Genomic DNA, 23,428 nt, shown 5'->3' on the forward strand with positions numbered 1-23,428 from the left:
ACGACATAAGTTACATCGACCTAAGTGCCAGAGTGGACAGTGCTATGTTGGCAGGAGAGCTTCTTCTGCCGACATAGCTGCCATTGCTCATTAGGGGTGGATTAATTAAGTCGATGGGAGAGCTCTCTCCCATCTGCTTAGAGCAGCTATACTAGAGAGCTTACAATGGCACAGCTGCACCATTGCATAGCCTAAGCCTTTGCGTTCCTGTTAGTAAAATAGGAATAGCAAGAGAGAGGGGTAGAGAAAAGGACAGTTAGGGCCAGATTTTTAAAAGTGAAGACCTCTAGGGCTTTATGCAAAAATGTGCATGCCGCTGCACATTTAATTTGCATGCATTTACTACAGTTGTGTTTGCAAATGATTGCAAAAGCCTTGCAGCTTTCACAGTTTTTATTGTGAGTCTCGTGACACGTGGCCTTTTTCTTAAAGCAGAATGACCAGTCAGGTGACTAAAGCCTATTTGCATATAAACTAAATCTTTGGCCAAAAAAGGGAGTGACACCACCTGAACTCCTCAGTTTAGAAGAGAACTGGGGGTGGGATGGATGTGCTGCAGTAATGTCAGATCTTCCTGGAAGCAAGTGGTAGTAAAGAGAAACTGAAGAGGGTCAAATCCTTCCACACTGCTACATGCGGCAGGTGCAGAGGCCCTAGAGACAGTGGTGAGCTGCAGCCGGTTCGCACCGGATCGCGCGAACTGGTTGTTAAATTTAGAAGCCCCCTTTAGAACCGGTTGTTCCCCGTGGGACAAACTGGTTCTAAAAGGGCATTTAAATTTAACAAGCGCTCCCTCCCTGCTGCCCGGCCCCAGTTCACCTCAGCTCTGCCTCCACCTCCTGCCATGAACGCTCCTCCTTGCTTCTCCTCCCCCACGGCTTCCCGCGAATCAGCTGTTCGCGCGGGAAGCCTGGGAGGGCTGAGAAGCAAGCAGGCTTCCCCGGCCCAGGAAGACGACGCTGAGGTAGGAAACTAGGGGGGGGCGTGTGCTCCGGCCGCGGCCGTCCCCGCCTCCCCGGCCGCGACCCTCCCCGGCCACCCGGCTCCGGCTCTGCGTCCCCGACCCCGGCCGCCCAGCTCGGCGCACCCCTGCCGTGCCCCACCTACCGGGATGCCCGGCTCGGGACACGGCCCCCACCTCCGGCCCGGCCTGGCCCGTGGCTCCAGCCGCCCCTGCTATTTTGCCAGGGCCGGGCTCGGCAGCGGGTCTGGGCGTGGCGGCGGCCCCAGCTGCCCGGCTCCAGCTCTGGCCGCAGCCCTCCCTGGCTCCACCCAGCCAGCCACCTGGCTCCGGCCGCCGGGCTCCTGACGCATCCTCCGGCTCCGGCCGCGCGACTCCTGTCCCGGCCAAGCCACGTCCAGGCAGCGCGGTAAGGGGGCAGGGAGGGGGTGTTGGAGAGAGGGTAGGGGAGTTTGGGGTGGGGGTCAGAGGGCAGGAACAGGGGATTTAACGGGGCCAGGGTCCTGGGGGCAGTCAGAAAGGATCAGGGGTTGGATGGGGCGGTGGGAGGCAGTCAGGGGCAAGGGTTCCAGGGGCAGTCAGGGGACAGAGAGAAGGGGGGGTTGGATGGGGCAGGGGTCCTGGGGGTCCATCAGGAATGAGAGGAGGGGTTGGATGGGGCGGCAGCGGGTACTCAGGGTACAGGGAAGGGGGGTGGATGGGGCAGGGGTCCCTGGGGGGGGCATCAAGGAACACGGGGGGTTGGTTGGGGCAGGAGTCGGCGGGGGGAGGCATGATTCCTCCTGGGGTGAGGAGGGAACCGGTTGTTATGATTTTGGCAGCTCATCACTGCCTAGAGATCTATGATAAATTCCAATAACAGCATGACCGGGCCTGCACATGGCTAGCTAAAGTCACTCAAAAATTCTGAGACTTCCATGATCCGTGCAAAAATGTTCTGTGCTGTGATGCCTTCAAAAATTGACAGCAGCTAGGCAGCGAGTATGCTGTGAGCAGGGGCAGCTCTAGGCATTTTGCCGCCCCAAGCACGGCAGGCAGGCTGCCTTCGGGGGCTTGCCTGAGGAGGGTCCGCTGCTCCCGTGGCTTCGGCGGACCTCGCGCACCCTCCGCAGGCAAGCCACCGAAGGCAGCCTGCCTGCCGCCCTCGCGGCGACCGGCAGAGCGCCCCCAGTGGCTTGCCGCCCAAGCACGTGCTTGGCATGCTGATGCCTGGAGCCGCCCCTGGCTGTGAGTGCTGCTTATTGTACTGACTGATATTTTCTCATTGTTTCCCCATGCTCCGTCGTATTCATCTTATACTGAGACTGGTTGCTCTTTGGGGCAGGCACCACCTTTTTGTTCTATTTGTACAGTACCTAGCACATTAGAGCCCTGATCCATGACTGTGGCACCTAGGTGCTATCACAATACAAATAATAAATCATAATACTAAAGCCACCTTTCCTTTACAAGAAACTACCTGCCAGGTGAGAACATGGACTCTTGTGTACAGACCTGTGAATTTGAACAGTTAACAAATGGACCAATTCGAGATCAAATTGTTTGTGGTATAACTGATAACCAAGTCAGAGCAAAGTCATTGCAAGCAACAGTTTTGAAATATTGCAGATCACAATAGGTATCGTTAAACATGCCACCAAGCTAATCATGCCTGCAAATAAAGCACATGAAGATTAGCCTTAAATTTGCACATGTAGTTGTGCTTCCGCCCTTCTGAAACAAGGCCCTTAAAGCCCTAAAACAAGTGGTAGTACTATAGTAACTCTCAAAGTTATGCCAAGACATCTGAACTCTGTGCCCAGAGAAGAAGCATGTTAATTTGGTTATTTGTCAGTGTGGGGGAGGGGACAGGGAGTTTTTCCCCCCTCCCCCAAATTCCTCTAAACAATCTGTTCCTGCTTTCTAAATGGTGAATTAACTTGCCAGCCAGAGAATACATGTCCCCACTCCTCTTTCTCCTCTTCTGTTGCATTTTTCTGTGGTTTGCATAATCATTTGCTTTCTGTAACCCATGTTATCTACGTCCATCCTCAATGTTGAGATCTTTATGTGGTTTCCCTAGCCCACCACCCCAAGTAGATGATAAACAAACTACAGAACCACTGTACACATTTACTAGGATTATATAATCTGGTTGTACAGCTCAGTGCTAAACATGATCACTTCTATCTGTATCTTTGTGGATCTGTACATCTGAAAAGATCATTTAAAACAAACAACCTTACTACTCCTTTCGGTGATTTTCTTTCCTATATGTTAGTCATTCTGCTCCTTGGACTCTGGGAGATTTAATGATTCAGAATTGCTAAAGATTTTTACACTACAAACTGCTGTTTTTGGTAGGGGGAGGTGGAGATCAGCTGCTGGAAGGAATGAAGCGTGTTCTTGGGAGTTCTCATGCATTATTTATCACAAGCGTCTTTTATTGGGATCAGCTGGAGGAAGTAGTTAGTCCAGTTTGAGCTACACTAGTGTTATACTTGGGGGGCTTAAACAAGCCCAGGCAAGTGCAGTACCAACTCTTTCTCTTCATCTGCAGGCAAATGTAGGGCAGTCAGCAGCTGTGCTTGCACAGCTCCCGTCTCTTTAGTCTGGATAGCAGGAGTCATGCAAGAAGGGGAAGCCACACTAAGGATACACATATGCATCCGTGCTGGAAAATGAAGCTTCAGGTAGGAGAATGCCTTGTCAGCAGAGTACCTTTGCTTATAGTTCACTGTAGGGATGGCATTAAGCTTTGCAGAACAAATCTGTGTGTAAAGTAAGGCAGTCTATCAAGACGGCCTACTATTGAGACTCCTCATTAGCAAGCTGCTTCAACAATCCCTTTCTGTGTGATACCTTGTTCAATTCTAATAATGAAACTAGATTTTTTTTAAAATACTCCCTTCTCAATTTGTGCTAGCATTCTCTCCTTTGTAAGGCAGTAATCCTTAGGGAGAGAGAGAGAGAACATGCTGCCTTCTAACTTTCATATGTTAATGCTAAAATACACTGAAACTATATTAGCACTTTTATCAATGTGTGTGTGAGGGGTTAACATTGAGAAGATTCTGCTAAAATATAACTCTGCATGAGCGAGTGTGGAAAACCCCAATTTCCAATGATGCATCTCCAGAATGCTGGCAGAATCTATTTTAAGTCATGTTCATTTTCTACTAGATCCATGTTTTAATGCTGAGTGAAGAGTTCAGCATAAGAGAGAGAAGGAGATTTACAAAACCCCATGGAACAATAACAAAGGGTCTTTGTTCTATTTCTGAACATTATTTGCATTGCCATGTGTGTGAGAGACACACTGACGTGATTTCATTTGGCAAGTATGTTCGAACATTGTCATTTGCTTTGTGTGTCTTGTTTAGTATGGATGGTGTCCCTAGCTGTTAACTTCGCTGCTGGTTTTAAAGGATGGGGGAAAAAGCTGCAGTGTGCTGCCAGAAAACCCAACATGAAATTGCAAAGATTAAGAATCTGTTAAACAATTAGGACAAAATGGTGTGTTCTGATGCGTAGACACTTTTTTTTTTTTTGGTAGCTTTAAAGCCAATCCAGGGTTTAGAAAATAAGCATTACTGGTGGAAGCAGAAATTGTCAGATTTATGCGAAATCCCATGGAGAAGATTAATAATCACATGTTTTTGCTGAAGCTTGAACGTACATTGTATGCCAGTGTGCTTCTTTCCAAGATGATTCATTCACATAAGTATAATTTGTATGTATACGTAAAGGTGGCTTTGAAATACCATATTCTATTTTTTTTTCCAGTTCAGATTTTGTGTGGGTTTAGATATAAATTGTATGACACAAGATAATTGCAGGATTTTTGACCATCAGAAATGGTCACTTCCAGCTATTGTTTGCTGTACTTCATGCTTTTAAAGTTCTCGTGGATCAAATAAAATAATCACACTGGTATCTGATCTGTCCTTTATATTTCAGAGATGTGTCAATATCGGTCATAAATATGTATCTAAGTGAGATTAACACATTGTTATAAAATGTATGTTGGAATATGCATTCTGTAACAAATCAGTTTCAAGCACCGTATTTTATCTAACATTGTGCGGCAAAATTCATCCCTAATACAACTCCATTGACTTCAGTGAACTAACTGAAGGAGAGGGCTTTGGACTGCTATAAATAAAATCTGAAATGTTTTTATTTAACATTTCAACACCTGATGCAGCTGGAGTCATTCAAATTAATGTGATTTCCAGAGTGGGGTGTGGAGGGAGGAAATTGGGGTTTCTGAACTTTTGTGATTGATTTGCTATGAATGATGTACAAAGGAAGGTCTGAAAGGTTGTTTTTCCAAAACCCCAGTTCGTTTTGTTTGCCTTTTTACAATAGAAATTCAGGTCTTGTCTGTCCAGTTTTTTCCCAGTAGTCTCTATAGTCAAATGAGATTTATCTACACTGAGAATTTTAGGGAATTCTCCCACTGTTATCACACCACCTGTACAGCAATGGTGGAAGCGCTAGTGTAGTAAGGGTCCTGGTGTTTTTATCGCTGTTTCCTCGAGCCCTCTTCAGAGTACATCTAGATGACAGAGTGATAAGAACACCTGTGGCCAGTCTATGCTACCATGCGAGAGCTAAGCCAATGATAGAAGAATTCCCTGCAATTCTTGGTGTACACAAGGCACTGGATACCTGGTAAGATTGTGACGTCAGAGATAGTAAAATCTGTGTAATGGGGAGGGGTAATAATTTGTATTCAAGTTGTTCAAAACTCTGTGAAATAAAATAGGTGTTAAGCAAAATAATAAATAAAAAACCAAATGCCTGAGAAGCAAGTGGGAAAGAGGATGTCTTTCTTAAAGATTCCCCACATTCACCCTTGCAGTTAAGGGCTGAGAAATATGCAGATTGCGATCTGAGCAAAGTCCTCTTTAGCAAAACCAGAAAAGATGAGACTTGATACCTGATATTTTTGAAAGCAGGGGAAAAAAGGGACACAGGTCCAATTTTCTTTCCCCTGTCTTCAAGTCACCTTTAACTGAGACCGAGCCAAAATAGTATTGGGAAACGATACTTTTCATGTTGAGTTCAAACTAAGGTGAATTTCCCAAGAGCGGCCGTGATGAAATTTAATGTGATAACCCAGTTTATCTATCACATTACCACTTTGGAGCTGAATATAAAGATTCCTATTGAGATTGGACAGGAATACAAAATAAACATTTCATATTTGCAGCTCTATATGAAAAGCAGGTTCTAAACAATAATGCAATACTGAAATGAGGATAGAAAAATGGATCTGTCTGGTATAACGGTGATATTTGTCTGACTATAGCAAAGTGTAAATGAGGGTATTTTCAGGTATAGGCTCCTAAAACCATTGGGGAAAAAATAAAACTCGGCTAGAGAGTGTCATTTCTGTTAACGGACCCTGCCTTTTGCCCAGTGTGGCCTGAGGTCTTGTTCTGGGCAGGACGTCTGGTCAGAAAAATTGGAGGTGGAAAGGGCTCATATTGCAGAGACTAAAGCCTGGTCTACATTGGGGAGGGGGAGGTGAATAATGTAGCTGAAGTTGGCGTACTTAGATCTACTTTCTGTGGTGTCTTCACTGTGGTAGGTCGACTGCTGATGCTTCGCTGTCAACTCCGCCTGTGCTTCTCACTCTGGTGGAGTACTGGAGTCGATTGGAGAGCTCTCAGTGGTCGACTTATCCCGTCTTCACTAGATGAGATAAATTGACCCCCACTGAATCGATTGCTCCGGAGGTAAGTGTAGACATGCCCAGAGTGGGGAGATATTTGGAGTGTCATATGATTGTGGATGAGTTTTGATAGGGAGTGTTTCACTTGCCAGTGACTGGTAAGTTGGTGTGCAGCAGTGATGAGTAGAATGAGGAAGAGTGGGCAGCCGTGGTTGATGTATGGTTAATAAGGGAGCTTGTTTGGCATGACTTGATTAGGGTAAAGGCTTAAAACTCTCAATCTAGAAGTGACTTCTAGCAAGATCAGTAAAATATTGGAGTTGGTCAGGTAGCCATGACCAGAGGAGGGATATTGAGGGGTCTCTCTGTAAGGGGGGAGCAGCGAATGGCTTTTGGGATCTGCACCGTGACTTGGATCAGCTGAGAGAGGCGCTTTCTTGTCCTGAGAAGTAACTAGCTTCTTCGGCATCCTTTGGCCCCAATAAAAGGTAATTCTTCAACTCACTTAGGAGAGGGTGCAAGGGACCTAACTCAAGTTTCAATTAGAAATGTCAACCTGTAGCTATGTAAACTTCTCCAGACCTGGGCATTGGGTCTCTTTGTGGGGGGACCAAAGAAGCGAGAACTATTTTCCAACTGTGAAAAGAATGCAACAGTACACACACGGAAGAATTGAAATCACAGTGCATTGTACAATCTGAACACAGACTTTCCAGTACTGCAGTATTTAGTAATTTAATAATTATTATAATCTTTTTTTAAATTACTGTCATAGCAGACAAGAAAGAAATGTAGTTGATTACACGCTCAAAATTTCTTATCTTATTTAAATACACACTTTGACTTCTTTGGATGATGGCTTTAAAGCAGTGGTTCCCAAACTTTAACAACCTGTGAACTCCTTTCACTAAAATGTCAAGTCTTGTGAACCTCCTCTTAAAAAATGAATATTTTCAGGGATTTTCTCCTTTACCTGAGTATAAATTATAAAAGCAGTGATCTTGGAAATATAAAATTTGTTTTTGTGACATGCTTATTACATACTATATATTATTAATTATTATTTATCATTACAGTATTTGTATTGCATTATGAAAACAGCAACACTCTTCCAAGATCTCACTTTCGTAGCTTGTATCACTTTGAATAAGCCTGTTATAAGACAAGGCTCCTATGTTTCATCAAGGAGTATCAGATGTGAAACAGCATGAAGGTATTTAAGAAGCCAGCTCAAAGAGTTCCTCCTACACAAGCATTCAGGTCTTGAGCAGTCCAGGCAAACAATGCATGTTACAACAAAGCTTAAACTTGTTCTTCATAATCATTTTAAAAACAATACTAGCTGCCTATTTAATTTTAAAAACAGCAAAAAATATCAGCCTTCAAGACTCCTTATAAGAAATGGAAATGGAGGTGAAGTCTCCTGTGTGATAGATCTGCTTGCTTTGATCTGCTTAGCTCTTGGAAGTCTAGGGGCTCCGGGCTGTTGGCCCCAAGCTACCCGGGATCCCTAGGGACAGCTCTATCCGCCATTAGGGAATTTTTCCCTGAGAACCCCCTGTAACTTTTCGCGAACCCCAGTTTGGGAACCACTGCTTTAAAGTAATCAACTATACAATCTGCACTGTTGAAACTTTGTGTCATATTTACAGTCATAATAACAACAACAGTTGTATTTTGCAGTGTGATGTTTTTTCCTCGTTCTTTGTGCACACTGAGTGGTTAGTGTGGTTGAATTGAAATTGTGTGTTAGAGAGGGTATTATTACTATCTAGCAATGTTTCTTAAAGTTTGGTACTGGTAATACGAAGGGCCCTACTGGACTTCCTGGTGGCGTTGACTCTTATCCCCTTTGGGATATAGAGAGCTTTTCTACTAGTGAAGTATAGACTTTTTTTTTGTTTGTTTTTAAAGGAAAGCTCAAATTATGGCACATCCATGAGACATAAGTGTCAAGGGTTTTGGTAACTTTTTATATGTTTTAACAGTGGCTAACCCAATGGGGTCTCAGAGCCCTACTGGAATAAAAATATTTAATACATCCCTGTGTTTGCACACACCTTCCTTGGTGCTACATTTTGCAGTTTGCAGAGTTAATTCCCTACACTGTTGTAAGGAGACTTAGTTTCACACCTGGTTCACTGATCTGATGCCTAAGTGCAAGTTAATAAAAAGATTGAGGTAACTGGCAGAAGCAGCTGGAAGAAATGAGAGTGACTTTGGCAATGTCTACATTAGAGATCTTACAGCGGCACAACCGTACTGCTTCACTGGGAGGCCATAAGGTCTCCCGTGTAGCTGCTCTATGCTAAAGGGCTCCGGAGAGCTCACCCATCGGCATAATTAAACCACCACCCAACAAGCGGCAGTACTATGTCGGCAGGAGAGCATTTCCCACTTAACTAGCGCTGTCCACACGGGTGCTTCTGTCAGTGTAACTTATCTCAGAGGTGTGTGTTTTCACTCCCCTGACAGATAAAAGTTTTACCGACAAAAGTGCTAGTGTAGACAGTCTTTGTCAGCCTCGTCGATTGATGCAGTGTGCATGGTGCTTGGTACTGAAGTTTCTGGTTTGGCATTTGTGTTCCTAACCTCATCGAAGAGCATTTTCCCTACCTATGCTTGGTGAGATGGGCGCATCTTTCTCTCCTAGATGTAGTCTGTGCTACAATTATTCATGTCTTCATCACCTTGATTGCAATGCTGCAGTGCAGCCTGTTACGGGGCTGCAGCTTAAAGTGTAGCCCTGCTCTGAAAAGTGACTTTGTGAAAATAGTGTAGTCGGGCTCCACGTTTACTGCGTGTCAGTGATTTCTAGAGAAAATCTGCTCAGTATGCTAGTAAAATGGTGTTATTTTTCTAACCACTGTCCTAGCAAAATGAAGGTAGGGAGGAGATCTGATTGCGCTCTATAAATACATTGGGGGGTAAACACCAGGGAGGGAGAAGTTGGGGTCAGTGGGGGCTCAGGGTGGTGCAGCGGGTAGGGGCTGATCGGGTAGGAGTTTGAGTGCAGGGAGCACAATGGGGGTGGTCTGGGTATAGAGGTGGGGGTCTTGGGGCAGGGAGTCTGGTTGCAGGTGGGCTCCAGATGCAGGGGTTGAGGTTCAGTGGGGTAGAGTTTGGGTATGGAGGGCTGGGGAGGGGTCTGGGTGTTCAGGGTGAGGTTTGGTGGGGGGTGGGGTTGGGTATGGGAGGTCTCTGCATGCACCGGGGTTGGGGAAGCAGCTCCTCGTACAGTGACCCCTCCCGCAGGAAGGATGCTGAGCTTTCTGCTGCCGGGAAAGGTTTCTGGGGGTGGGTCTGACACATCCCCAGCTACTCCTTGCAGGGGAAGAGGAAGGATTGGGACGGGGAGGGATGCAGTGACGGGGTGATGGGGGTGCATGGGAGTTGGGATGGGGAGGGATGCAATGACGGGGGATAGGAGTGCAGGGGGGTGTCGGACGGGGGATGGGAGTGCAGGGGAGATTGGGATGGGGAGGGATGCAGTTGGGGGAATGCAGGGACAGGAGGATGCAATCATGGGGGGGTTGGGACAGGGATGGAAGCAATGACAGGGGGATGGGAGTGTGAGGGGGTTGGGACAGGGAGAGATGCACTGATGGCGGTGCAGCCCCATTCCCACTACTCAGCGATAGGGATACACATACCTGCAACTCCAGCATTCAGAAACAGGGATATACATACCTCCTGGGTGCCGGTGATGGGGTGACAGTCCACGGTTTCGCAGCAGGCCATGCACCGCAGCTTGAGCCCAGCCACAGGAGGAGAAAGAGAAGAAGAGGGTCTGGCAGGAGAAGCATGCGTCACTTGACCCCTCAACAGCCACCTGCTGAGTGCTCATGAGTGGCACTAGTTCCTCCCCTGTCCTGACCCAACCAATGGGAGCTGTGTCTGAGGGCAGGGGGGTGGGGCAGCCCCTAAGGCTAGGAGCTGGATATGCTGGCTGCTTCCATACCCAGCCTGACTGGAGTTGTCAGGATTCCTTTTCGACCAGGTGTTCCGCTCCAAAACCGGACACCTGGTCACCCTAGCCCACCAGCCTCTCTGAAGTCTCCCTCTGACATGCAGGCTCCCTTCCTGCAGTGGGTGCATGCCAAATCCTGTAGCTCTCTCCCACCCAGCTGTCAGTTCCCAGATTCCTCCAGGAGCCCAGTTAATGTTGCCAGTTCCTGTGATTTCTGTTGCGAGTCTTGTGATATTTGGTCATATTTAAAGCTCTTGAAGTCAAGCAATTCCACAAGAACGTCATCGTTTTCTAAACTAAGTTTCTACCCTTCATTGTTGTGGGGAAAGACTTGAAAACATGACTCTTAAGCTCAAAAACCTGCAGGCTGTTAACAGGCTTAAAAGTCGTGAGATTTTGGGTGCTTATCTCATGATTTTGGAGTGGGGGCATAACTCATGTCCTTTATACACCTGCGGTTGGCAGTACTGGACGTACCCACTTGAACAGCCTGGGTTCTGATTCAGCTTCTCTGAAAGGAAGCCAAATTTAAAATATCCACCCAGCTAGGAAGCCCCTGGAGAGTTGCAGCTGGGAATGGTGGGGTGATAGTTGCTTTTGAAATCTGCTCCTGGCCACTGCATCCAGCAGCACCTCTGTGATGGTGCAGGTGCTTTCACTCTCATCTTCCTAAGCAAAGTGCCTTGGAGCACCAGTCTTGAGAAGCACTTGCCTCATCGTGAGGATGCTTGAATCCTTCACATTTGGTAAAGCTGAATCAGGAGCTGGTAAATGGATCCCAAATCAGCAGTTCAAAAAGTGAAAAGGCACCAGGGAAGCTGGAAGGTGTGGGGGAGGAGGAGAAGCTGCTGCTTTTCAATCTTCCTCCACTGTGGCTTGTCTCCAGCACATCCTGCCAGGCTGTCAGGATGTGTTTTTCTGTTAATAAAAAGGAAGCAACCCCCCCTAAACTACAGTAAATTCCCAGGTTAGCCTCTTTTAATAGGAAAACAATCTTGAAAGCTGCCTGTCTGTAAGCCCTGTTATGTTGACCTTGATATTTGTTCTCAATACCAAGACTTTTCCTTTTTGTAGTTACTATATTAGTCATTTCTTAATCTTTGTATTGACTTGGTAGTTTCCTTTGAACAGTTTTTGTCATTTTTATCTGGTGTCCGATAGGTTTTGTCAATTTCTCTCTGTCTAATAGAAAATATTGTGTTGGTTTGAGAGTCATTGGGAGATGTAGATATATTTTAATTTAAATTGCTAGTCACTGGTTAGCATTAGGACCTTGAAATATGATGACTGTGGTCTACAGAGAACTGTTCACGTGTCTTAGTATAGGTCAGATTAGTTCAAAGAACCAGATGTGACACCTTGGGCTAATGGAGACACCTGGTCTGCCTTCAAATCCAGGTCTGGCCATGTAGGTTAGAGGGCTAATTCTGCTAAAAATCATGATGTTGCCTGTGCTTCAAAGGGGCTTCAGCAAGATCTCCATATTACCTGAATAGAGCTTTCACTGCTGTCCTTTTCTGTAATTCTGCGCCATTCCTCTGTGATCAGCATAGGAGCACTGACCATCATTCGCCATAAAAACATAACTGAATATCATGTTGGATTTATCTCCTGATTAGCTGGCCTCCCATTTCTCAGGTTGACATAAAGGGTTGGGAGGGAGAGTAAGCAATGGCACTGTCCCAAATACTATGCCCAATTGTAATGTCTAGATTGTACAGCTCTTGACAATATCACTGTCCCTCTTTCTTATATGCTTGATCAGCCATGAAGAAGTTAAGTGGTGACAGACTGCCACTATTAGGCTTCAGAATTAACACACTAGTGATATAAATTCACATCCTCTTTGAGCTATTGTTTCAGGCTGTCTGCAGACTCTGGCAGGGATCACTGCATCAGATTGCATTTGGAAGATTTTCCTTACCACCATAAGGTCAAGAGGGATTTAGCCCTTGTCTACGCCTAAAAAGTTTTGTTGGTGTAGCTATGGTGGTATAACTATTCTACCAAACCCTCCTAGTGTAGGTGTAGTTTATACTGCCAAAAGAGTCCATGTGCTGATATTTTTGCTTGGGGAACTGCCCCAAATAATTTTTTTTTACTCTATAAATTGCATCTAGACTGTGGCTTTTCAACAAAAAGTCACACCCCGACATAGCTATGTTGGCAAAACATAAGTGTAGAGTAGGCTTTAATTTCTTCCTTTTTTTTTTTCTGTAGCATTAGTTGTCAAACAGGCAGGGAAAGTACCAGGTCATCAACACAATGCAACTAAGAGCAGTCCAACTCCCAAGTACATCCCCACTATTTGGTAGGTCTAAGTACTAGCTCAGCGAGACCCTGATCCTGCTAGTGGCCAATGAGTGCTACCTCAGTACAAATGGTTAATAATAATAGTAATAGATCCTCACAGGCTGAAATAATATCAGAACATTCTCTTCCCGCAAGCTGCTCTTACATGTTCTCTCTCTATCTCCATTATACACCACTACCCCAATATAACGCGACCCAATATAACATGAATTTGGATATAACGTGGTAAAGCAGTGCTCGGGGGGGGGGGGGGACTGTACACTCCAGCGGATCAAAGCAAGTTCAATATAGTGTGGTTTCACCTATAACACGGTAAGATTTTTTGGCTCCCGAGGACAGTGTTATGTCGGGGTAGAGGTGTACTTAAGGTTGGGACTACTTTACTCTTTAACAGATAATTTTTCTAAGTGTTCTAAAATCCACCTGCTTGGTTGGATAGTCTCAAAAGTTATTCATGCCTATCAGTTTCACCCCTCAAAGTGCTATTGTTTCTGTTAAAAAGGGATCCAAGGAAAGTGTTAGACATTGAAAAAAATTTAGTAATATGGCCGTTTTAAAAACATGTAAAACAACCCTCAAATGGTATTCCCACCCCCTACAAACTGCTACAGAAAAACCAAGCTGTCCACAAATTGCAGTAAATATTTTCAAAGTGATACTGTAAACCAAAAGAGAGGGTTTTTTTTAAGGTCTTTTTTCACTCCTTAAAATGGAAATCCTGGCGCAACCTTAACTGGAGTGGTGTAACCACCGCACGGTAATATTGCTTTGCCACATTACAACCGGGGTGAGGCATGTTGGGGTCATTTGGTCAAGGAGTTTGTTAGGGGGCTTATTCCTTCACCCTCTCACTTCCCTGGTCCTTCTCGCATGAACAGAGAGCAACAATACCCGAAGTCCAAAGGCGCAAACAATTTGATGTTTATTGGGGTGAACTTCCAGCAAGCATGATTCCAGTTTCCTTCCTTAGTGTCCCCCTTCTCAGCTCTGACACCACAGAGCCTTGTCTGTGTCCCTGATCCTGTTCCCATCCCCCTGTTCCCATTTCCCCCTTTAGCAAGACATGATCCCAATTCCTCCATCCCCATCCCCAGTCCCTGTTCCCATTTCCCCCCACACACACACTTCCTGATTGTCTGCAGACTATATAGTAAAACTTGAATTCTGCTTAGCTATACCTTAACCAATTATTTTACTGAAATTTAACGAACCTATCCTAACATACTGTAACATGGTTATTTAACCAATTATATCCCACCACCCTAATTGGTTTACACCCAACAAAATTAATTATACAGCAGACAGAAATAATCACAGAACCAGACAGAGACCATGCAAATAAACATACAAAACATTACAGAAGTGAGGATTTCACAGTTACATCTATAGAGACATAAGGGTTTTACAACTACATCTATACAGGCATAAGGGTTCTCCTGCTGTGTCTATTGATAAGTGAGTTCTTACCAGACAGAAAACTATCAAACTAAATTTCCTTTTACATGATTTAGGCTCTTCCCTTTCTCTGGAGGTGATAGATCGAATCACCTTCCTAACAGCCCCAGATTGCCTTATTTCAATATGACTAAACAAGGCCTCAGGTTGTCACAGTGAGAGAAGGCCCTTACACAGATAGACAATGATTTTGATTCTTTTATATCTCTATAACTAGCTAAGTGATAAGAATACATCTAAATTCTTGAAGTATAAGCCTTTGCAGACAGGCCTGAATATCTATATCCTAACAGGGTTCATCAGATACAGCACCCCCAATAAGGAAATGATTTTAATACACCTCTACCCCGATATAACACAAATTCGGATATAATGCGGTAAAGCAGTGCTCGGGGGGGCTGCGCACTCCGGCAGATCAAACCAAGTTCGATATAACGTGGTTTCTCCTATAACGCTGTAAGATTTTTTGACTCCTGAGGACAGCGTTATGTCGAGGTAGAGGTGTATTCAGATTGCTCTAAAATCCACATACATGGTGACGTTGTCTTGAAAATTGGTATGGTACAACAGGGGCTGGGGCAGAGTGGGGATGAGAACCCCCATTGACATGAATAGGTCAATTCACATCTCTCAGAGCTATTGTGACAGACTGTATTCATCTCCATTGAATGTTCTGATTCATCTGCAGTCCTCTTATGTTGTAGTGGCTTGTGTAGAGCCCCTTCCCCCTGCATTAGCCCCTGAAGTGAAATGCAAAGACTGGGGCTCCAATCCACTCCCTCTTGCTGCCTCTAGCTGGTAGATGTGGTTCTTTCAGGTAGCAACTGATCATTCACCACCTTCTCTTCTCCCCATGGTCCCTCCAGCTCTACTGGGGCCTTTGAGGGGCAGCTGGTGTCTGACTGGCAATGAGGTGTTGCCAGGAATCCTCCTTGTGCTCCACAATCCTGTCCTTTGCACTACCTCAATTTCCTTAAAAAACAAGGGAAATTCACTGCCCCAAAACTTGATTAATGCAGGGTTCAGGTTGACCAGCAGTTCCTTCTACCCTTCTAGAACTCTGAGTGCACCTACACTTTGAAAACCAGGAAACGGAGTTAAGGTCCACACAGCCCCAACCTTGCAACTTTGACTCTGCCCTCTTTAAGCTGTGCTCTCCCCCACCCCTCATACACAGCCATCCATCCAGTAGCACTCTATCCCTCCACATGGGATGGAGCTCTGTAGAGTGCTAGGACTTGGGTGCAATCGGAGAAACTGTTAGACCATGTCCTCACTAAAAAAGCAAATTTAGGGTGGACTTAGTGAACCCCAGCCGACTATGCCTGGCCTGTACTCGACCACTTCACCTCCTACTGTGCACAGACCAAGACCAGAGTTGCCAGAGGTAAACAAATGCCACTTCTTCCAGGGCTTCCTTCTGGAACATTACCTGCACTTTGTTCTGCGGTGCACTCTCACATATGCTACTAGACTGTTACAAATCCCCATATGTTGTAGGCAGTTTTGTTATAGCCATGTTGGTCCCAGGATATTAGAGAAAAGGTGGGGGAGGTGAGATCTTTTATTGGACCAACTTCTGTTTGTGAGAGAGACAAGCTGTTGCGCTTACACAGAGCACATATTTTGAAGGTGTTGTGCAGGTTTCCTTTGAGGATGAGAACTGAGAGGTCAGATATAAAGTGATTGTAAAAAGTGTTCACCCACTGGTGATATGGTGTTTTTGTCTCTTATCATCTTTCGCTGTGAGTTCATTCAAGAACATGGTGATTGTCTTGTTTTACCTATCTAGTTGTTGTTGGGGCATTTAATTCATTGGATGAGGAATGCCACAAGTTGTGATAGGACCTTGAAAGTTGTGTTGGGGGGCGGGGGGGTTGATTATTGAAGCAGTGGAGATATACCTATAGGCTATCTTTCTTGATCCCCGTCTTCTGGCCTTCAAACAACCCCCAACTTCTCCAATCTCATCAGCAGAACTAAGCTACCCACAGACCAGGACACACCAACCAAAGGTGGCACCAGACCCTGCCAGAACAACAGATGCAAAACTTGTAGCTATATCGCCACTGCTACGATGATCAATACCCCCACAACGTACATGAGAGCTACGCTTGCCTGTCACATGTGGTTACCTCATCCAATGAATTAAATGCCCCAGTAACAATGTCCCATAGCAAGAATAAACTACTGTGCTCCTCTGCTTGCCCAAGAGACATAACTCAAAATAGAAACGTGGTGTCCCTGGTCCATTTGGGTGCAGATACACCCTTCTCCATATTGCAGTATGAGCTGTGACAGCCTGCCACAAGTAATCCCTGCACCAGTCAGTACAGCTGTACCTTTCACTATGAAGAGCAGTTGGAGTGCATGCACACAAATGGGGAACACAATGCTGATGGATATAACACAGAACTTTGCAGGCTTTCTTGTCAATTGACGTGAAATTGACAATAAAGCCATTAAATTGACAATAATGACAGTCAACAGCCGATGTAAGTAACCTGCAGTGTCTACACAGAAACTGTTACCCTAACTATGCTGACATAAGCCCTATTCCTCTCTTGGAGGTGCAGTTATGATGCTGGTGTAGTAGGTCACTTATGTCGGTGGGAGCAAGGCTGTAGTGTAATAACTGACATAATTAGGTTGACATAACTGTGTAGTGTAGACCAGGCTGTAGTTATTCCTCAGGTCACTTATTATAGGGCTACCCTAGCTGAAACATGCAGTTTATTCCTTGCCAGTTCCAGGGGGCAGAGTTAAGGTGCAGGGCTGGTATGTACTGAAGCTTTGTATTTCTGGGTTTTCAGAGGTTTAAGATTCAACATTCTGGAAGAAGAGCAGCAAGAATTTACACACAAACTTATGGGTGGGTTATACTGGAACTCCCATCTCGAGGTGAACCTAGATTTCCTGTCCCAAAATGTCTTGTGCGTGTGTTTAAAGGGTCTTACTGCCACAATTTTCAAACAGTTGTTTTTTCCCCTCTACACAGTTGCAGGCCATCTTGCTTTGCTAGGTGTTCTCATTGCACACATCATCATACTTCACCTTTTGCTCCTCTGGTATTTATTAGAAAGTGTTTTCACTTTCTACGTATATGCCATGTAGCAGCTGTTTTTGATTTGTTAAAGCACAAATGGAAGCCTGCTCACATGTTTGACTCCAGGGGAGATGTAACATACTTTTCACTGAGAGGAAAAACAAGATGAACATAGATACATTTGAAATGAAGCTAAGAACATCTGTAATACTGGAAAGCAAGAATTTTAAAAGGAGGAGACATGGGCTCTGAACAGCAGTAATGTAGCAGGAGAGTGTAATTTAAAATAACATTTGCAGTTTTAGAAACCCCCTGTTTTGAGACTCTCCTCCATGCTTCATGAAGAACAAATTTAGCCTCTCAGCACTTTTGAGAGGTAGGGAAGCATTATTATCCCCACTTTTTAAATGGTACAGGCAGATCTGGAAACAGAACTTTGAACACCTGCCTCCCCGTCCTTTGCTCTAACCGCAAGACCAATCTCTCACACTACAGCACCTGTCTATGCTACAAATAACATCAACTAACCCATCTTTTAATTCTGCAGTCATTTTCAGGATCCCCCTTCTTGCTCCTCCAGTTACAGTATCCCTAGAGGTGAGGTGTGTCTGTATCTGCCTTCAGAGCTGCACAGGCTGCTGTTCTTGAAGCGGTCAGTTACTGCAGACAGAGGTTGAACCCAAGTCAGTGCAGATTCCCTATACTAAATGAAGCCAAAGTATAATTTGACTTCATTTTATACATTTTAACTACATTTTTCACAAAAGGGAAAACTATTTTCCCCTGCCTGCTCCTAAAAATATTTAATAAGCTAGCATGCATCCCTTTCATTTGTTTGTTTCACCCACTTGTCGCTCATCTTGAATTAGACTGTAAACTCTGTGTCTAGGACTGTCTCTTATCATATATCTCGTACCCATAGCACAATGAGGCCTTGATCCTGATTTTTGGACTGTGGAGAGAACTGGTACACAATAATAATTACTAGTATTCATATTTACAACAAGCAAGGAGGCACATGGCATTCCACATGATTTTTAAAATCCAGTAAAGAATTATTTACAGTATTTAAACCTAAATATTATTAGAATCTCCTGAATTGGTCACTAATGAAATTGCATCCCCCAGACTTGTGTAACATACTGGCTAGTAAGTCTATGTGATCACATCCTTTTCGTTTTAATGGTTGGCACACAGAGAGCAGAGCCTACTCCTACTAATAGTTTGAGGAGTTATTCCTTTAGCCCAGAAGGTGGAGGCTAATGCCATCGCCCCTGAAAATCCTGAGTTCTATCCCCACTGATAACCCACGATGCAAGAGAAGGAGGGGCTATTGCAAAGATCTCAAATTGTATTGAGCTGCAGAGTTTGGGTCCAGATGTGAATTTCCCCAAGATTCAAAGGGCTCTGAGCCAGATGCTGCTGTTTTGGATCCATCTTGGTCCAGCTGTGAACTTTGGGTCCAAAGTGGAACTTCCCTAGAGTTTGAGTAGGCTCAGGTCTAGGTTGAGCCACATGAGACATGCAGTTTTTAACAGTGCTGCTTTTCTATGGTATTTGTACTGCTGCTACACACTCCACAACACATCCCCAATAGCATTAGGATGTATATAATCACTGGAAAACAAGACTGAGGCAAAGCTAATTATAACATCAAATGTCTCTGTCAAACCAAAGTTAATCTAAGCTTCTCCTACCACGAAATGTCAGGTGAGTCTTTAAGTCATCATTCAGTGTGCCAAAAAGCTGGCACATTTTTTCTTTCTGATTTCTCAATTCTCTATAAATTGTGTTTCACTGGTTCTACCCTCTCCTGCATCCCCAGTATAAATAAACTCACAGGCAGAGTTATTTAATTCATTGTCTTACTGGGAAAAGAATCACTGCCTCTACGTTATTTGTTTGACTGGGTATGTCTGCACAGCAAAGAAAAACCCGTGGCTGGCTCATGCCAGCTGACTCAGACTTAGGCTACAGGGATGTTTCATTGCTGTGTAGAATTCCAGGCTTGGGCTCGAGCCCTGGTTATAGGACACTGAGGGGTGGGAAGGTCCCAGAGCATGGGCTCCAGCAATGAAACAGCCTTGCAGCCCAAGCCCCGAGAGCCTGAGTCGGCTGGAATGGGCCAGATGTGGGTTTTTCTTTGCTGTGTAGACATACCCACTATGACCAAGGCCTAGCACTTCACCTTGTAGGGCAATAGTTAGCAGGAAAGGAAAATCCTCTTGGATTGAAAAATTGTGTTGCTTTCTGCCGTCAATCTTTGTATCTAGGCTTAGATAATTTGAAGATGGCCACATCACTTGGCTCATTGGGGAAAAGAATATGTCCTAGTATATCTTTCCAGACATTCTTGTGTTTTATAACAATATTTCATGTAACATTTTTAATGCATTGTATTAAACTGTATCCTCAGATTGCTTTATAGAGTTTTGTTAAATAGAATTACAAAGCTAACAGAGAGAAAGAAATTGAGGCAAAAGTAAGAGAAAGGAGAGTCGTTTTCAGGTCCTTTTTGAAAATAATGAGGCATAGAGAAGGAGGAAAGCTACATTATTTGGCAAGAGGAAATGGGAATGGAAGAGAAGGCTTTTTCACCTGCACTCATGAGATGATATGAATGGGTGAAGAGCAAGCATCACATGAGTGGGGGGAGTGAAGAAACAATGAAGATGTTTGAAGATGTGATTAACATGGTCATTGCTTGCTTTATCTCTTACTGTTGAGTTATAAGAAGCAGTGCTTTTTAAAATATACTCTTGAGGCTAGTGTTTATACTTAGGCTCTGCTGTTTTTTCATTGTGCCACTCTCAGGAGTAGCTCTTAGGCCAGGGATGGGCAAACTACGTCCCATGGGCCACATCAGACACGCAGGTCCAGCTGGGCAGCGCGGCTGTAGCGCCACCAGCCACCAGTGCTCCAGGCAGCATGGTAAGGGAGTGGGGGGGTTGGATAGGGGCAGGGGTGTGGATGGTGGTCGGGGGGAAAAGGGGTTGAATGGAGGCAGTGGTCCCGGGGGGTTCGATGGGGCAATCAGGGGACAGGGAGAAGGGGTGGTTGGATGGGGCAGGGGTCCCGGGGGGTCATCAGGAATGAGAGGAGGAGTTGGATGGGGCAGCGGGGGTCTGGGGGCAGTCACGGGACAGGGACCTGGGGTGTGTGGATGGGGCAGGGGTCCTAGAGGGGCCATCAGGGAACGGGGGGTTGCCCGCCCCTGTCTTAAGCATACACCTCTAAGCTTCTAGTCTCACACCAAAATATATCCCTCCTGAAATGTAATGCTAGTTTCCAGTTCCACTCATCATACAACTATCGTATTTATACATGTGAGAAAGTAGGCAGCAAGATTTCTGTACGTGCCCAAGGCTGGAGAGGAGGAACTTGAGAAAGGAGTTAAAGTGTTCAAGTTGAGAGGAGATGCATGCGTGGATGAAGAATTGTGTCAGAGGTATAGTCTAAGGCAGTACTGGAACTGGATAGATTTGTGGAGAAGGTAACTGGCAGATGTGCAGACATGAGAGCCAAAGAAGAGCTCAGAGTCAAGTTTACAGACAATGGAGATAAACAGGAGATCGGAGATAAAAAGAACAATATGGCAGATGTCTGAGGCTGTTCTGCTTGCTTCGGAGAAACTCTTCTTAAGATGCAAAGTCTTTCCCAGGCAGTGGCCTACCCTATGAAATCTCTATGTCCTCCTCAGATAATTTCCAAAGTCTGATACTGTGCATTGTATTAGTGCTAAACCCAGTGTCCTGGCCATTGACATTCTGCCTATTGAGAAAAACTCAAAGGAGAATCCTGGGCTGTCTTCCCAGCTTTGGCACGGCTCCACTGTGGGTGAAGTTCACCCTGAGCAAAGGTCATGTCAAAACCCTGTGCGTCACTTAAGTCCCATTTTTAGTCCATAGTACCCCGGGGGTGAAACTCAGCAACTCTTCAACAGTAAACAGCATTATGGCCTCATCTACACTTAAAATGTAGGCTGATCTACTTCCATAGCTCGGGGATGTGAAGAAATTCACATGCCTGAACTTCATAGCTAAGCCAACCTAACCCCTGGTGTAGACACAGCTAGGTCAATGGAAGAATTCCTTACATTGATGTAGGAAGCATCTAAACTATGGTGCCACAGTGGCATAGCTACGGTGCCATAGCTGTGCTGCTGTAGCACTCGTAATGTAGACCTAGCCTATGCAAAAGTGTAAGACAAGTAGTGAACTTGTAATGGTAAGGGTGCATTTCACCTTCTTTGTTCTTGGGCTAATCACCTGATCTCCTGACGTCTGCTTCTTCAGCTGCCAAATGGGGATGATAATACTTGCCTACATCAGAGGGCTGATCTGAGGTTCAAATATTTATAGACCTTTTGTGAGATCTTTAGATGCCGGCAGCTATGTAAGTGCAAAATATTCTCATAAATTTACATTAGATAAAGTGTCATTCACTTTTGTTTTAAATGGCTGCATGGTGCTATTCACTGCTAAAGAGCCAGCTGTGTTTCCCCTCACAGGGTGGAATAATGCTTTGGAATCCTTCAGGAGGAAAGGAGCTATTGAAATATAAGAAGTTAGCATTATTCACATTCATTGTTTTCTAAGCTTTCAACCATAGCAGACTTAGGCACAAGTTACCCGGGTACTCACCTTCACTATTACAAGTTCGAAAGTTTTTTCAGCTCTGTGTCGTCCTCTTCTCATTATTGTCAATTCTACCCTCCAGGTTACTGGCAAGAGATACGACTGAAAGATTTCACCAAAAAAAACCTAGTTTGTGAGAGTAGTTTGCTACTTAGAACAGTCACCTTTATAACTTGCCGGTTTCTGTATTACCTTACTTTTAGCTGAAACATGAAAGAACTTTTTAAGGATTTTTTTTCAGGAGTTCTCATCAGAGCAACTGGAAGAATTTCTGCCAGCCAATTTTTCAGTATAAAAAGCTGAATCTTCATCCTCCCTCACCATCAGCCAAACCAAGAATTCACTTGGGAGGTTTCCCTTGATTCCCCAGTGTTTCCAAGCAGACCCATGCCTGAACCAGAATCCTAGATCCAAACACCTCCCAGTTTGGGGGCATTCAAAATTCAGATCTAAACTGTGTAAATGGCTTGTTACAGTCCCAGGGTGAACTGTATTTTCCACCTCTCATTCAGCCTGTCTGTGCACACCCCTTTTAAGTGACAGGACTGCACCTCTACTTTGTCTTTATTCAGAACCAGGGCAACTTCCTGCCTGCTGCAATGTTTCTTTTCACCTCCAAGTGGTTTTGATTGTTTGCATTTGCCTTTGATGGTTTTCCATTGACTATTCTGGGATTATGGCAAGGGTAGGCAGTAGAACCTTGCATTACCGTCGCCTGCTGACAAGCTCCCTCTTGCTGGAGTGGGTCATCACTGAGACACGTTACCCCAGTGCCTAATTTTTACTCCAAGTCCACATAGCGTACTTTCAGTATAAAATACATTATTCCATAAATATTCCCCTACATACATGTTGCAATGACAAGTTACGTGCTTTCTGTAGATACCTTACATGTTGCTCTTTGTGGATAAATATCCTGTAAGACATGTCTTTGGTGTAGCGAGTTTGTCAGGTCTGAGATGCGAGTTGTTTGCAAAGAACAGGGGATCCTTTGCCAAGGGGTCTCTATGTCACAAGCCTTGTTCACTAATCATAAGTAAAGTAAAGATTTTGTCTTGGTTATTTTTAGTACAAGTCACAGACAGATCACAGGCAATAAACAAAAATTCACGGAAGCTCGTGACCGATCTCTGACATTGACTTAAAACAAGTGTGACAAAATGGGAAAGGGAGGTCCAGCACCAACTGCTGCTGCAGCTTCTGGGTCTCCCCACCACTCAGGGCAGCTGAGAATGCCAGGATCTCTCCACTGCCTGTGGCAGCTGAGAGTTCTGGGGTCTCCCACCTCCTGCGGCAGCTCAGAGCTGGGGGGCTGGGAGCTCTGGGACCCCCCCACAATGGCTGGGAGCTGCAGGGCCCCCCCTTGGTGGCTGGGAGCTCTGGG

The 23,428-nt window shown here is 45.0% G+C and overlaps 1 protein-coding gene across 4 annotated transcripts in view; it reads left to right on the forward strand.

Annotated features, from left to right (window-relative positions):
* The window catches only part of MARCHF8 (membrane associated ring-CH-type finger 8), a 177,292-nt gene that overhangs the window by 78,291 nt on the left and 75,573 nt on the right, over nucleotides 1-23,428 (forward strand). The window contains exon 2 of one of the 4 annotated variants that reach the window (XM_039481513.1): nucleotides 3,501-3,633. The exons of the other annotated variants lie outside the window; for them this stretch is intronic. Within the exon in view, the coding sequence (XP_039337447.1) occupies nucleotides 3,604-3,633 (30 nt within the window). The 5' untranslated portion in view covers nucleotides 3,501-3,603. The remainder of the gene's footprint in view (nucleotides 1-3,500; nucleotides 3,634-23,428) is intronic. 4 annotated transcript variants of the gene reach the window in all.

This window comes from Mauremys reevesii, linkage group 7, assembly GCF_016161935.1.
Source record: "Mauremys reevesii isolate NIE-2019 linkage group 7, ASM1616193v1, whole genome shotgun sequence".
In the NCBI taxonomy this organism is placed as follows: Eukaryota; Metazoa; Chordata; order Testudines; family Geoemydidae; genus Mauremys; species Mauremys reevesii.